The sequence below is a fragment of the Leiobunum rupestre genome, chromosome 6 (assembly GCF_980474605.1).
Source record: "Leiobunum rupestre chromosome 6, qqLeiRupe1.1.hap1, whole genome shotgun sequence".
NCBI classification, from domain to species: Eukaryota; Metazoa; Arthropoda; class Arachnida; order Opiliones; family Sclerosomatidae; genus Leiobunum; species Leiobunum rupestre.
The window spans coordinates 13050210-13065762 of NC_143389.1; the positions used below are offsets into that span (position 1 = coordinate 13050210).

At 36.1% G+C, this 15553-nt stretch overlaps 1 protein-coding gene across 1 annotated transcript; it reads left to right on the forward strand.

Moving 5' to 3' along the window:
- The first annotated feature begins 1776 nt into the window (after positions 1 to 1776).
- Positions 1777 to 12161, forward strand: LOC149939312 (peptidyl-tRNA hydrolase 2, mitochondrial-like). The gene is made up of 6 exons (XM_090178118.1): positions 1777 to 2040; positions 2967 to 3124; positions 5498 to 5587; positions 8486 to 8607; positions 11407 to 11519; positions 12007 to 12161. The coding sequence occupies exons 2-6, from the start codon at positions 2999 to 3001 to the stop codon at positions 12054 to 12056; spliced, it is 501 nt and encodes a 166-aa protein (XP_090034244.1). The 5' UTR covers positions 1777 to 2040; positions 2967 to 2998; the 3' UTR covers positions 12057 to 12161.
- Positions 12162 to 15553: the final 3392 nt, after the last annotated feature.

Here is a 15553-nt window from a genome sequence, read left to right on the forward strand (position 1 = left end):
TGGCTAGACGGCCCAGATCGGCCCACCAAGAATTTGCCCAGACCGGCCCATCGGGAATTTGCCCGATCTGCCCTATGGCCAGTCCGGGCCTGGACTCGAATTATAAGCATAACTATATTTATCAATTTTAACAGCCCGACAGCCCCGATACACAAGTTTAAAGAGCGTAAACAAATTAGATAACGAGATAGTGGGTCCAAGTTTCTTACGTTTTTCACTAATATCGCACATCGAGGTGCTACAAATGGCGCTGCCTGAAAACCAAGCGTACAACCTAAGTTCGGGTCCAGTAGATTATTTGTCCCAGGCGACATTATTCGAATTCGACGACTTATTTACTTAAAATGGCCGAGTTCGGGCAATATATAGCACATTTAAAAGGAAAGTTAACCGATTTCATTGGATAGTAGACTATAAATAAATTGAATGTTATATGTACGAGCCAAACCTATTTATTGAAAGTTAAATAAAGGAATTTTTAAATTATAACGAGCCTCTTGTTTCATCACTTTATATACTCACAATTGCGAGGGGTCGGACATTCCCAAAAAAAGCGTACGGGATTTCGAAATCTCTGTGATTTCGCGATTTCGTAAAGATTTCGCGATTTCAAAAGATTTTGCGATTTCAAAAGATTTTGCGATTTCGTCAGTAGCAACCTTAGAACGAGAAAATGTTTTAGTACATTTGGGCGAAAGAAATCAAATAATTCATTACGGAATATATAATTTTACTGGTTTAAAGGAACACACCGGCGTTTGAATTTAACCAGTTTCACGCGCTTGTTTCTAAAAAATGATTTTTCGTATCTGCTACCATGTGGTAAATCCCGGCCAAGTTTTTTCAAATGCCGGTGTGGCCCTTTAAGTGTCCGTTTATCAGTGTCCCGGTTTGTGTTATCTCAATTCTGGTAAATTAAATCGGTTTATCCATTAGAAAGTTTCTCCATCTAAGGTTGAAAGTTGAAACTAACAAGTATAGCCAATAGAGTGCTTTCGTCTGATACGATTTTTAAAACTTGTAACGTCACACTTGTATTTACAGCTGTATAACTCGATTTACAATTTCATTCGGGAGGCTGGAGGAGAGAGGAAGGTTACCGACCATTTATGAAAATCGTGTAGCTGGCGCCATCTGCATAACCGGAATGGAAGCCACCATTAAATTCTAACCAGTTGCAACTTCAGAAAGGGATACATAAGTCGATAGATGCCTTGGGCCTAAGGTGGTGCCTTGGGTATTAGCCTAGCTGATTATTTTTATTATTATTATTATTTAATCTCATTAATTATTTTTGTATCTATTGCTACTAAAAACTGCCCTCCCCTCTAACTACAAGCACTGCTTATCTAAGGGGAAATATTGTGTATTAAAAATGTAAAACTTTTAAAATGTATATTGCTTTTCACAAAATAAATAAAATAAATTCTATAATAAGGAAATGAACATTGCTGAGTTCACTGCTCATGTTATATTATCAATTAGGTTTCTCATTTTCCACTGAACCACCAAGCTGCTTATAAAATAGCCAACCTTTTTAAGGTACAGAGTTTCCAGTCTATGTTAGAATTTCTATAGTCTTTGGTTGCAGCTCTTTGTATATTTATTTACGTCTAAAGATAAAATAGCTTCGTCACGAGTACTGATGAACTATAAATATTAACAATTGTACACTACGTGAAATAGTAAAAATGACCAATAAAACGTATAATTTGAGTTTAAACTAGAGTTTATTAGACAATATTTTCTAACATAATTTTCATTTCCATCTACAAAGTTGTTGGTCTCTTTTACTCATTTGCGTAGTTTTTATTTTTCCCACTACAAACTAACTTCGGAAGCTGTCGTCTTTCATAAGGACGTACACACAGAACTTGTACAGACGGACTCCCATTTTTGTTGGCAAATTATCTATTGGAGTGAAGCTTGGATATAGGTTCATTGTGAAATGTTAAGAATATTACTTTGAGGCGGTATTATATTTTAATGGATAACGAAATTATTTATTATTTATCTTAGTGCAACTGCATCGAAATAAAGGTAAGAAAAGGCGTATAGTTTCCTATCAATTCAATTAGCAACATGAAATTCTTCCCGTACGCGTTGGCATGATTCTAGTTCTCAATATATTTTGACGATGCATGGACGTTGGTAACTTTTTGGGTTTGTTTAAATAGAAGTTGGTGCAACTGGATACGAGAGGCATAATATTTTGCAACTAGTCTGTACTAAACCGTTCCGAGGGGCACCTTTATGTTTAGTTTTTACTTTTTTTCAATAATTCTGTTCTCGATAATATATGAATAGTTGCCACATAGCATCTTCAAATTACGATTATTTTAATAGAATTTAAAGTTATCAAGTTTAAATAAAATACAATCATGAAAAAAAAACCGATATTATCGTGGATGATGGTAGCCGTGCTTTTTCAGTTGGTGAACCGTTTGAGAACCAAATATTCTTTGAATTTTGGATTTCGCCAACTCCACCAAAATTTACTAATTGTAGAAAACTCGTTTAGGCAAAAAATGTTAATTATACATCAACATATAAAAATATCGAGAATTGGCGGTTGTAAAATCAATTAGTTATTTGGCGCAGTGGGTAGCAATAAAATTGGGCATTTGATATCTGTTAAAAACAAATATAGAAAGAAATGTTAAGAATAAATTAATGGATAGTAAATATCGCAAAGTCGTGGTTGCAATATTAATTTAGGCAATCGGGGCTCGTAGAATTCGGCAAATGTTTAATATATCGGAAAACTTAAGGGCACAAATGTTATAACGCACCAATCGATAGGAAATATGTCGAAGTCAGAATTGATTTTAAAGTAGAAATTTTTGTAAGACGTCAACTGAACAGTAGCGTAGCCCGAACTTTGGTATCGAGGGGCGAGGGGGGCACTCAATTTAAAAATAAACCAAAAAAGAGGTAACTGTACAAACATTTAATAATAATTTTAGAGAAATATCCGAGCAATTTGTTATCATTCGGAATGAAATTGGAATTTGGAACAATCACGTTGTCTGGAGTTGTGGCAGGTCTTGGTTGCGGAATTTGTCTGGGTTGGATTTTGCGAGGAGGATACCCTATTTTCAGGATATTTCAGAAGAATGTGAAGGTAAATTTTTAGGGTCTGTTCACAAATTTCTTAACACAAAAACACACCCTTAACTAAGTAACAAATACTCACTCTTATTCATTATAACTGCAAAGCAAGTGGAGATGGCGTACCCAAAGAAAATACCTTCGATGCTTTTCCGTAACGCCCCCCCATTATTGCTGCACAAGTGCGGACCGTTAACTTTGGGGGTCCTGAACTAACACTTTTTGGGGCCTACACAACTTTGGGTTAGTTGTTGCGACTCATTCGCCGTTTTGTCAAATATTTCTCTTTTTTGCCCCTTCTTAATTTAATAATAATAATAATCAGCTAGGCTAATACCCCTTTCTGACTGTCTTACCCCCTGTTGAAAAATGCTGCCAGATCTATGCATAGAAAATTTTTAAAAACCATTGACCAATCAGTTATTTGTCCAGTCGCAGAAGGACAAACTTTATAATCGGCTATGAATGATCTTTTATTTAAAGGACTATTCGCGACCAAAAACTATCGCGACGCCCTCTTTCGGTAGCTGTCTACCGTTGCCAATTAAAGGGAATATAAACTCAGGTATTGGTTGTTGATCACCAACGTTTGCAGCTCTGGCAGCTCTTGCCTTGGCTTGAAAAATGTTTGACGGCACTGCACAGGGAATTTGAAAATTTGAAGGGGTCTTCCATAAAGATTGCTTTGCAGGTTATATTCCCTTTAATGGGAATATAACCTGCAAAGCAATCTTTATGGAAGACCCCTTCAATTTTTCCAATTTACCTGTACAGTGGCGCCAAACATTTTTAAAGGCAAAGGCAAGAGCGGCCAGAGCTGCAAACGTTGGTGTTCCACACCAAATACCTGAGGTTATATTCCCTTTAAGATAGTGACTCTAGTAAAATAACAATTAACCAAAACATATTAAGTTATTTTATTAACTCTAAGCTGAAATGTGTCCTTAGTTTGAGAAATGTGAGTCCTATATGATCAAATTTCGTGTCCTGCAATAGGCGCTTAAATAACACATCTCCAAGTAAATCGCCAAGAAGTAATATTTCCAAGAGCCAGGACTCGAAAGATACTGTTTATAAAGTGCTTGTTGAAATAATGAAAACTTTTCACCTGTAAACAGAACGTTGTGTTTTTGCTAAGCGTTAATATTTCGAAAAAGCTACCTGGTTAAAAGGAATCACTTGTCGCATACCGTACAAGAGAAAAATTTCCATTATTTCAACAAGAATTATATAAAAAGTAACTGGCAATTACTGGTTCTCGGAAATATTATTTCTTGGCAATTTCGTTAAAGATGTTTTATTGAAGCGTCTATTTCTAAAATCGGAATTTCGCAATTGTAGATGGCGCTACAAATTCAAATCCAGTCTGAAAAATAATTACGTCGAGGTAATGTGAATTTTGTCTTGAGAAATAAGCCAGTGAAAAATCTTTTACAAGGTTCACACAAACCTGGAAATATCAGGGAATAGGATTAACAACAGAAATCCAGAGAAATTCATATTTCTTGAATAAATCAGGAAATTTTATGAGGGCTTACAAAGTTGGCGCCAAAGAGTACAAATTTACACCAATAACATTTTTGGTTTGACCAATTTAGCTTAAATCTCATTCAGGAAATGAGTTACTCTGAACCTCTTAGTTTTAATTGAGGTTAACTTGCACCTGATAAAATCAGGGAAATGTCAGTGAGAAAACCGGGAAATATCAGGCAAATTGGTTTGCCAATAGTTGTATGAACCCTGCAGCTGGGTTCATACAGACCTGGAAAACCTTAACAACCTGGAAATATCAGGAAATTCAATTTTTTTTGAAAAAACCAGGGAAATCAGGGAAATTTATTAGGGTTCAGAAAGTTTGCCATAATAAATACAAATTTAGATCAATAAGTTTTTCTTTTATATTGAACCATTTTAATTTAAATGACAATCATGAAATTACTCTGTAAATCGTAGTTTTTATTTGAGGTTTTCTGGAACCTGATAAAATCAGGGAAATATCAGGGAGAAAACCTGGAAATATCAGGCAAATCGGTTTTCCAATAGTTGTATGAACCCTGCTTTAGTCAAATAATTAATTCACTATTCCTAGATTTTTCGAAAAGCTAATATCCGTAATTCTAGGGAAAAGGAACATATTTTAGTTTTAATAGCATTATTTTAAGCTGACTTATCAAATCATTTGGAGATGCAACAGCGGCTCTCGAATGATAAGACCAGATAACGACGTCATTTTGTTACAAACCTTGGATTATATCATCTTTCTTTCTGTTTCACAAATTCGTTTGAAGAGCTAAAGTCAAAATTTTAGCCCCTGATTCAAACATCCTTTTAGGACTAAAAAATACTGATTAGGAATTCTGAAGCAATAATTTATTTTGGTTTTCAGAATGCTTTTAGCCACGTGTCAGGAGAAATGAAATTAGTGCTGGTGGTCCGTGATGATTTGAAGATGGGAAAAGGAAAAGCCGCTGCTCAAGTAAATATCGCTATTGAATTCTCTCTGCACTCTCTTAAGACAGGGTTGCCACACGTCAGTGAAATCAGGGAAAAGTCAGGGAATATAAAAATGGGTCTAAATAGTTAGGGAAAAGCCAGGGAATTTAAAAATGGGCCTAAATAGTTAGGGAAAAGCCAGGGAATTTAAAAATGGGCATAAAGAGTCAAGGAAAAGCCAGGGAATTTAAAAATGGGCCTAAAAAGTCAAGGAAAAGCCAGGGAATTTAAAAATGGGCCTAAATAGTTAGGGAAAAGCCAGGGAATTTAAAAATGGGCATAAATAGTTAGGGAAAAGCCAGGGAATTTAAAAATGGGCCTAAAAAGTCAAGGAAAAGCCAGGGAATTTAAAAATGGGCCTAAAAAGTCAAGGAAAAGCCAGGGAATTTAAAAATGGGCCTAAATAGTTAGGGAAAAGCCAGGGAATTTAAAAATGGGCCTAAAAAGTCAAGGAAAAGCCAGGGAATTTAAAAATGGGCCTAAATAGTTAGGGAAAAGCCAGGGAATTTAAAAATGGGCCTAAATAGTTAGGGAAAAGCCAGGGAATTTAAAAATGGGCATAAAGAGTCAAGGAAAAGCCAGGGAATTTAAAAATGGGCCTAAAAAGTCAAGGAAAAGCCAGGGAATTTAAAAATGGGCCTAAATAGTTAGGGAAAAGCCAGGGAATTTAAAAATGGGCCTAAATAGTTAGGGAAAAGCCAGGGAATTTAAAAATGGGCCTAAATAGTTAGGGAAAAGCCAGGGAATTTAAAAATGGGCCTAAATAGTTAGGGAAAAGCCAGGGAATTTAAAAATGGGCCTAAATAGTTAGGGAAAAGCCAGGGAATTTAAAAATGGGCCTAAATAGTTAGGGAAAAGCCAGGGAATTTAAAAATGGGCCTAAATAGTTAGGGAAAAGCCAGGGAATTTAAAAATGGGCCTAAATAGTTAGGGAAAAGCCAGGGAATTTAAAAATGGGCCTAAATAGTTAGGGAAAAGCCAGGGAATTTAAAAATGGGCCTAAAAAGTCAAGGAAAAGCCAGGGAATTTAAAAATGGGCCTAAATAGTTAGGGAAAAGCCAGGGAATTTAAAAATGGGCATAAAGAGTCAAGGAAAAGCCAGGGAATTTAAAAATGGGCCTAAAAAGTCAAGGAAAAGCCAGGGAATTTAAAAATGGGCCTAAATAGTTAGGGAAAAGCCAGGGAATTTAAAAATGGGCCTAAAAAGTCAAGGAAAAGCCAGGGAATTTAAAAATGGGCCTAAATAGTTAGGGAAAAGCCAGGGAATTTAAAAATGGGCCTAAATAGTTAGGGAAAAGCCAGGGAATTTAAAAATGGGCATAAAGAGTCAAGGAAAAGCCAGGGAATTTAAAAATGGGCCTAAAAAGTCAAGGAAAAGCCAGGGAATTTAAAAATGGGCCTAAATAGTTAGGGAAAAGCCCGGGAATTTAAAAATGGGCCTAAATAGTTAGGGAAAAGCCAGGGAATTTAAAAATGGGCATAAAGAGTCTAGGAAAAGCCAGGGAATTTAAAAATGGGCATAAAAAGTCAAGGAAAAGCCAGGGAATTTAAAAATGGGCCTAAAAAGTCAGGGAGATGTCAGGGAATTTTAAGAATTGGTAAAATTTCAGGGAAAAGTCAGGGAATTCAATTTTATATAGGCACTTTTTGAAGGTAATTTAACTCTAAATCTATGACCAATTCTACGATTATCATTTATTTCCTTGAATGTTTGGATAATTTTTTCAACATTGCAATAACCTTTTTACTGAAATATAAGTCCTTCTAAATTTATTAACATCTGATAAAAGTAAAATAAAAAAAAATTAGCCTTAAAAAGTCAGGGAATATCTCTTACAATGGTCAGGGAATAGTCAGGAAATTTGAATCTGAAAATTTTGTGGCAACCCTGTAAGAAGTTGAGAACACTATACTCGAAAACAGTGTTACCGGCGACCACTAGCCAAAACCGGGAGTAATTCCCCAGAAATATAGTAATCGCTTTAAACCTATATTAGCTAGATACACCAAATATTTCGATCGAATATTCAATTCGTGGACTCGAATTGACTTCGAAAGTATTCGCGAATATTTATTTTTCCTCATCAAATAGACGGATATTCGAAAATCAGAGTAGAAAAGATGTGGTATTTCAAATAGTTTGCAAAAATGGTTATCAAAGGAAAACAAGATGGAATATCCAAATGTTTCTTTAAAAATATCTACCTCGCAATAGTGACTCCGGGTGTGGCGCTGCAATCGCCAACACAAGGAAATTTTAAGCTATCTTATTTGCTAGAATATTGAAATTGTTTGGAACAGCAATGTAAAACTAAAACTGTAAAACCAAGCCCAAAACAAACCCCAATACGTCGAATTATATGGCATTCGAAATAGTATTTGGTAATTAATCAGGTAATTGACCATGTTTTATCATTCAAAAATAGTCTATCAAAATGTTCGACGTTTTAAATGTTCGATTTAATACACAAATATATAATTTGAACTTTTAATATATCGTCTCACACAAAAATAGTCAAAAAACTATGAAGGGCCTCTAAAAATATTACAACCTTAAAAAATATTTTCAAACTTAAAATTCCCGGCCAACTTCATTCGTAACAAGTTAAAAGCATCATGGCAACCTTGTTTTAAAACTATTCGTAACAGTTATCCATGTCAATAAACACGTGAGCTGTGTTGTTGCTGTGTTGTGGCACTTATTTAAAAATAGCTCCAATAAAAATTCGGCAGACAACTAGCGCCATCAACTGAATTACCTAAGGTCAAGTGCCCACCACTTTTGTAGTTCAGGTAACATTGATTTCGAGTTTAGTAGGATCCTTTTTGCTCTAATGAACCACTGATCCTAATAAATTGTTAATTCTGAATGATTTGAAAGTGTTCGCACGCGTCCGTGATGGCCTACAAGAGTTTGTCCAAGTTGAATCCCGATCTTTTGCGGCAGTGGGAACGCTGCGGACAGATGAAAGTGGTCCTCAAAGTTCCAGACGAAGATGCTCTGCAAGTCCCTTCTATTTCATTCTCTCTTAAATTACTCAAATTGAGACATGTTTTTAAGAATGTGTATAGCTAATCCGGGTAGGCTAATTCCCAAAGCATCACCTTCGGCCCAAGCGGCGTTGCCTGGTCCCAAAACATAAATTATAGTACTGGAGCCCAAAAATTATCGAATTTTCTCGAAAATTATATTACACAACTACGGTCAACTATGATTACTCACTGTAGCATTGATCATAGTTGGCTGTGACTCACATATTTATTTTGGCGCATCTTCCAAGTTTCACGGCCAATTTCATTCCTACAACACACTTGATTAGTCGGCCGTATTTGCGCACCTAAGAAGAAACACTCCAAGGAGTATAATATTTCCTTTCTTAGCCTACAAGGAGTAATATAGCAAACTGGAAACCATGTTCTTAAGTTAACAGAAAGGAGCTTTTTAAAATATCTTTAATTATCGCACACTTATCAGCAATATAGTAAAATTATCGCAAAAAGCGTACTATAGTAATTATAGTACGGAGAAAATTGAAAGGTAATATTATCGAAATGTACTTTAGTAAGTTATCTAGCGACTTTTAATGCCTTTAAACAGGTGGCCAAACGTCGCATTGCCTTTATCGTTGCAGGGTTGCCTCACGTCAGGGAAAACAGGAGAATCGGGGAAAAGTCAGGGAATTTAAAAATGGGCATAAAAAGTCAGGGAAAGGTCAGGGAATTCAGTTTAATCTTGACACTTTTTGAAGGTAATTTTACTCTAGATCTATGACAAATTCTATGATTATTATTTATTTCCTTGAAAGTTTGGATACTTTTTTCAACATTGCAATAACCTTTTAACTGAAATATAAGTCCATTCTGACAAAAGTAGAATATAAAATAACAATTTAGGACTTAAAAAGTCGGTGGAAATCTCTTAAAATGGTCAGGGAGAACAGGAAATAGTCAGGGAATTTGAGTCTCAAAATTGTGTGGCAACCCTGCGGGGTGAATATCAATAAATTATTTATTTATACTTAGAGAGAATGACTGCGAATCCCCTAATGCTCTAATTGTAAGCTCCGCCCCCACAAAATAGAACTAACCAGGCATCTCATCGGATCTATATGCGATTGAAGCACGCGTCATTGCCTTTTCCCCTCTCGTTCCGCCAGGAAGTTGGACTATGATTCACGTGGATCATCGTCTCAACATAAATAAATTTCTTCTTCGTAATGCTTTCGTCCCCCGTTGCACAACTCGTAAATGATGAGTCATATCAAAAATAAAAATAGGGGTAGAACGTTTCACAATATTCTAAAGCACAACTGTCAAGTAGGAGCCACAGCAACAAACACAAGGAGAACGCAGCTAGCCTTTAAACACGCTAACGCGGTGCTGTGTACAACTTTCATTGGACGAACCTTTACGCTGCACGTTTTACGAAAAGGGGGAAGACAATTCCCGAATTTCCCCTTCCGACGGCAGCAGGCGCTAAAAATGTACGCAAGAAAATGCACGTCTATTGACGGGTGGCGTTCTCCTTGTGTGGGGTGCTGTGTTTGTTGCTCCTAGCTTTCACTGTGTATGTCACGTTTTTCAATGTCCTTCAGAACGCCGGTTGTGATAGGTCCAAACTGTCCAATTACTGTACTTTGACCATTTTCACCGAAATACAGGACTTCCATTTATTTGTGAAATTAAATTTTTCACAATTTATAAGGATTATAATTAAAAAAATAAAAACAATTTTTTCAAATTAGAAAACAAACACTGTATTATGTATTTTAAATTTCAGTACGCGGACAGCCCAGCCAGGGTGGGCAAAAAACCGGCTTTTTTAAAAATTGAAAAATCCAGTATGGTTAAATCCGGCTGTAACCGGTGGTTTAAACCGGTTAAAAACTTTAATAAAAAAATGATCAAATTGCTTATATCAAGCCCTCATTGCTCAAATTTCCCGATTTAAAAATTACGTTTTTGCGCGTGACAGTACCTTTACATTGTGAGGTATAGCAGACTTATTTACCCGCTTTTATTCCCTAACATGGCAGCGTATTTTCACGCGCAAAATTAATTTTAAGATACCGTAATTGCTTATATGTTAGCTCTCATTACTCGCGACAAAAAGTGAAGGTTAAGTTTTCTCAATTTTTTTTATAAAAAAAAAGTGGATTTAACCATGGATTTTATTTGGTGGTTAAAACCGACTTAAACCAGGGTGGTTTAATCCAGTCTGGCTGGCTCTTGTCAACCCTGAGCCCAGCAGGCCTATAATTCCTATAAGACCCATCCGCTATTCTCTGCCATCTAGAATTGAATGTTGAGGACTCTTGAGAAATAACAAATGAACTTAAATATTACGGTGAAATTATTTATCTTAAAAACAAATCGTTCATTTCTAAATTATTTAAGCGTTATTGCGTTTATGAAGCCGAAATTTTACATTAAAATCCTTAATTGAAAAATGTATGCCAAATTTTGTGTCAGGGATAATCTTTTAAATTTGCTAATATAATCCTATTTTTGGCTGGGCTCTCTGAGTGCGTTGTTCCTAACTTGACATATTACACGAAGTTTCAAAAGACAAAAAAAAATTGGGTTTGTATCAGTGACCAATTCATCCGATGCAAGATCAAAAACCAGTTCATAGAAATCGTTTTAATATTATTAAGATATTATTTAACGTATTTAATAAAGTAGCCCCTCTGGAGCCGGCAGCTTTTAGATTCTCTCTGATGTTGTGAAAGCATAATTTTTCAGAAAATCATTACCTTACTTTCAATTATACTAAATACACCTATTTTTTTGAAATATCAGATTGGAATTGGCCAGAGCAGCTGAAAACAACGGCCTTTTGACTAGTATAGTGAGAGACGCTGGCAGGACTCAGATAGCCCCGGGAAGCAAGACGGTCTTAGGAATCGGACCAGGTACGCTTTTCTTCAATTCAGGACGTTTCTTTAAAAAATGACTTTTATACATCTGTATGGACATTGTTATTCAGTTATTAAATAGCTGTATCTATTTTTCTCATAGTGGTTAAGCTCTACACGTAGTAGCAGGGTTTCCATCTTGCCCTTAGGGCGCCTAAAGTACCTTATTTTTCTTCAAGGGCCGCTAAAATATCTTATTTTTCGTCAATGGTCCTTAAAGTACCCTATTTTTCATCAAGGTCCTTAAAATACCATATCTTTCTTTAAGGGCCCCTAAAGTACCCTATTTTTTTTCAAGGGCCCCTAAAGTACCATATTTTTCTTCAAGGTCGCTAAAATACCATATTTTTCTTCAAGGGCCCCCAAAGTACCCTATTTTTTTTCAAGGCCCCCTATAGTACCCTTTTCAATTAATCTGAGGAAAAGCACCATCGATTTTAAATATTTTATTATTATATTAATGTCGTTTATTTTTACTTCGCAGGTCCTGAGCATCTTATTTCTAAAGTAACGGGACATCTGAAATTGTATTAACTGAATATTAGGGCGCGGCTGGCTTACGAGTATACCTGCGACAACTAAATTTGTTTCATTTTGTACGCGAGATATTTATAACGTTTGATTTGCACATTAAAAGACACAATCGAAAATGTAAAAGATCATTTGTCACATAACAAGATTGATAATGATCAAATACAGTGACGTAAGGACGGGATGAACAGGGATGCTATGCGACTCCCAAAATTTGTAAGGGCATCTAATCGATACAGGGGTCAGAAAATCGTAATATGAAGAGATGTGAAAGTGTGCCCAAATTGACAATTTCAAAGATCACCATTTTGAAGGTGGTGGTAGGAATCTATACCTCTACTTGGAATGCTTATCCGGCAGTATCGCGTATGGTAAGATCACTCTGACGGCCTACGAGAGAAAAAATCCCCTCTGCGCGCGCTCCCCTCTCACGTTGTTGTTTGTTAATTTAACATAGTGACGTCAAAAAACCCGTCAGCCACATCGAGACGAAAATCTGCCGCGATAAGCATTCCAAGTAGAGGTACGGATTCCTGGTGGTGGAGATTACCATATTTAAAGATCGACATCGCCCTAACTATAATAGATGCGGATATATTTTTGAAGGTGAAGATTCACTCCTATTTTAGGCTGAGCGAGCTTTGTTAGCCAGGACTAAGATCTAAGTGTAGTATCTTTCTGCATCAACAAAATAGATGACTTTAAAATCAGTTCCGAAACATATAAAAACCTGAGTGAAAATCGTTAAACTTCTCGTATTATATTCTGGAATTTTTTTTTTTAAAATAGAGCTAATACCCAAGGCACCCTTTTCTGGAGCTTTCGTAAAATGCAAACGCCTTAATCGTGGTCTAAAGCACAACAGAATAAACATAAAGTAGTTTTAGTTTTTTTAAAGCCAGCCTCGAACCGTTATTGCCCTACGTATATTGGTGCAAGCGCAATAATAGTAATGGTACAGAACTGCAGTGCTTCCAACCGATTCTCAGATAACCGTTGTGTCATCTGTTCTGAGGTCCTGAGGAAATAATTACTATAAGTGAGATATCAGATTATTTGCACTTACGCTAAGATAGTATCAGATTTGTGGATTTGGGTGAAAATAAAAATAAGATATTTTAAGCCCGAAACTAATCTGAATTCATTGTACACCGCCAAAAAAGGGTGAACAGATTCCTGATTCCTCACAGTTATGTATTTAACATATCCCCTTTTTAAATTACTTTCGACGTTTTAGTTACTGTTTATTTTGAAATTTCATCCACAACATTATACAGATGTTTTTCTGAACTTTTCACCCAAGTCACCTAGCGTTTTTTTAATGCCTCTTAAATCAGGTGGTGTAGTAGGGTGGTGGATAGCCCTTCATGCCACGCGTGCCAGGAGTAGAGCTCGGCGAAACGGATAAATTAACCGCTAAAATTTCGATTAACCATAAAAATTACGATTAACTGTTTATTCGTGGATATTATCCAGACTAAAATGCAATTTAACATGTAAAAATAATAGATTTTTTCGGATAATTTGTGGATAATTGTGTGTTTTGGATAAAAATAAATAAAGTGATTAATTCTTATCCAAACGCCGAGCTCTAGCCAGGAGTCGATCTGAGTTTAAACCCAGTTTCACACGCTGGTATCGAACCCAATTCTTCTTGCCCAAGTAACTGAATCTGGTCCGTTGAACTAAAGCACATTGGTTGGGATAATGAATAAGATACAACGTAAGATCAGATAGTTGGGTGAGGAGAATGTAAAAGATTACCCTGATATGGGTAACTGATTTGCTCAAATATTTGAGAATTATAATCTGTACAAATCAAAAATGGCCAAAAATCTCGATCCGACAAAAAGGGGCCGATATCGAAATGTCAAACTGTAAAGAGACATAGAAGTAAAAGAGTCTGCCTCAGCGCTGCCCCGTGTGCCGTGAAAACTTCCAACTACTCCCTCAGTTCTTTTCTCCATGGAAGGGGGGGGGGGGGGGGGCGAGATTACTAGAAATTTGAAAATGCGTTATCCGGCTGAGAAAAAAAGTGCTGCTTAAATTATACCCCTTGCATAGATGCAACTTACCAAACACGTTTTTATCAAGGCTTAGTGTGTTATTTAATATTATAATTCCGACAACACATTGTGTACATCGATAATTTTTATAATTATATAATTATATTGAAAGATGATGAGAAGGATGATTTCTTTACAACTGATGAAACTGGAGTAAGAAAACAGGCAATAAATAGAGATAACGGATGCCTAAAAGAAAGAAGATTAACAAATTTCTGACTTCCATAAAGTTACACTACTCTCCCAATGGAATTAAAAAAAAAGTTATTTTAGCTTGCCCAACTTGTCACTTTTTCAAGTCGTATTTTGTCAGTGAAAAATACGTCTATTTTTTCGCGCAAAGGCTATTTGTACGTTTTCGGTGACGCACTACAATTTTCTCATTGACAATTTTGTTATAGCACCTAGCGGTTAAAATTTAAGTTTTCAAAAAACGTGAGTATATTTTTCGATTTAGATGCAATTTTGGTAGAAAGTGTCCCCCGGCACGTATAATGTACAGAATACATAGTTTTTGAAACAAATCACTTTTTCGAGCAAAAAAAACACCCTGTATGTAAAAACTATTTTATTAGAGAAACGGTTTTCGGATGCGATGTTTGTATGTACTTTTTCGTGGGATCCATCTACATTAACACGACATCTGTTTACGTGGCGACCGTACTATTTGGGTAAGAACGCAATTTTTTTTAAATTCACCACGAAATAAGGTTTTTAAAATATGAGTATAAATAAATGCGCAATTAAATTAAAGATTCCAAAATTATAAAACAATTTTTGGGGTTTGCATTATTTGCCGTTGGATATTTCAACACGATAGGGGAGGAAATGCCCTCAGAAATATCACATCCCGTGAGTCTCTTCGTCGACGCTTATTCTGCTTGTTGGAAGTGTAAGAAAACCTCATCATATTTATTCTTGATAACGTTTCAGCCGAAATAATTTATTCTAAGGAGAGATTGGCAATGATTTGGGGTTCCTACAGAACCCACAGGCATTAGTAGGGTCTTCCAGCGGGTCCAAAAAACACGGTGCAAGGCCAACTGGTCATCGGTTAAGGCTGCACCACCGGGTGGTGAACTTGCAAGGCTAGGCCACCACTGGTGGTGAATGTGTCAAGCTATAGACGGTGGTGAATATGAAAAGGAACAGACTGTACTCCGTTAAAATGAAAGGCTTATAGAAGGCAGCAGCCTTTATATGTATTAATGGTAGACGCTCAACTATTTACCCACCTGCAGTAAAGGAGGGTTATAATCCTGATTGACGGTTCCGGCTTTTTTCATCACCTGTATGAAACGCGTACGGTTTTCCGATACTATCGTACATATTATACGAGGACAGCGTAAATTAAGAAATTCACAACATTTCAATATTCAAATTAGATTTAAATTTGAACCACTGATTTCCCCGGTGATTACAGCGGTGGTGCAA

What these genes read in the sequence shown, in the direction of transcription:
- LOC149939312 (XM_090178118.1), top strand. Translation starts at nt 2,999, where the DNA reads ATGAAATTGGAATTTGGAACAATCACGTTGTCTGGAGTTGTGGCAGGT. An exon ending in TATTTCAGAAGAATGTGAAG is followed by an intron (nt 3,125 to 5,497) that starts GTAAATTTTTAG and finishes TTTGGTTTTCAG; the next exon opens with AATGCTTTTAGCCACGTGTC. An exon ending in GGTCTTAGGAATCGGACCAG is followed by an intron (nt 11,520 to 12,006) that starts GTACGCTTTTCT and finishes TTTACTTCGCAG; the next exon opens with GTCCTGAGCATCTTATTTCT.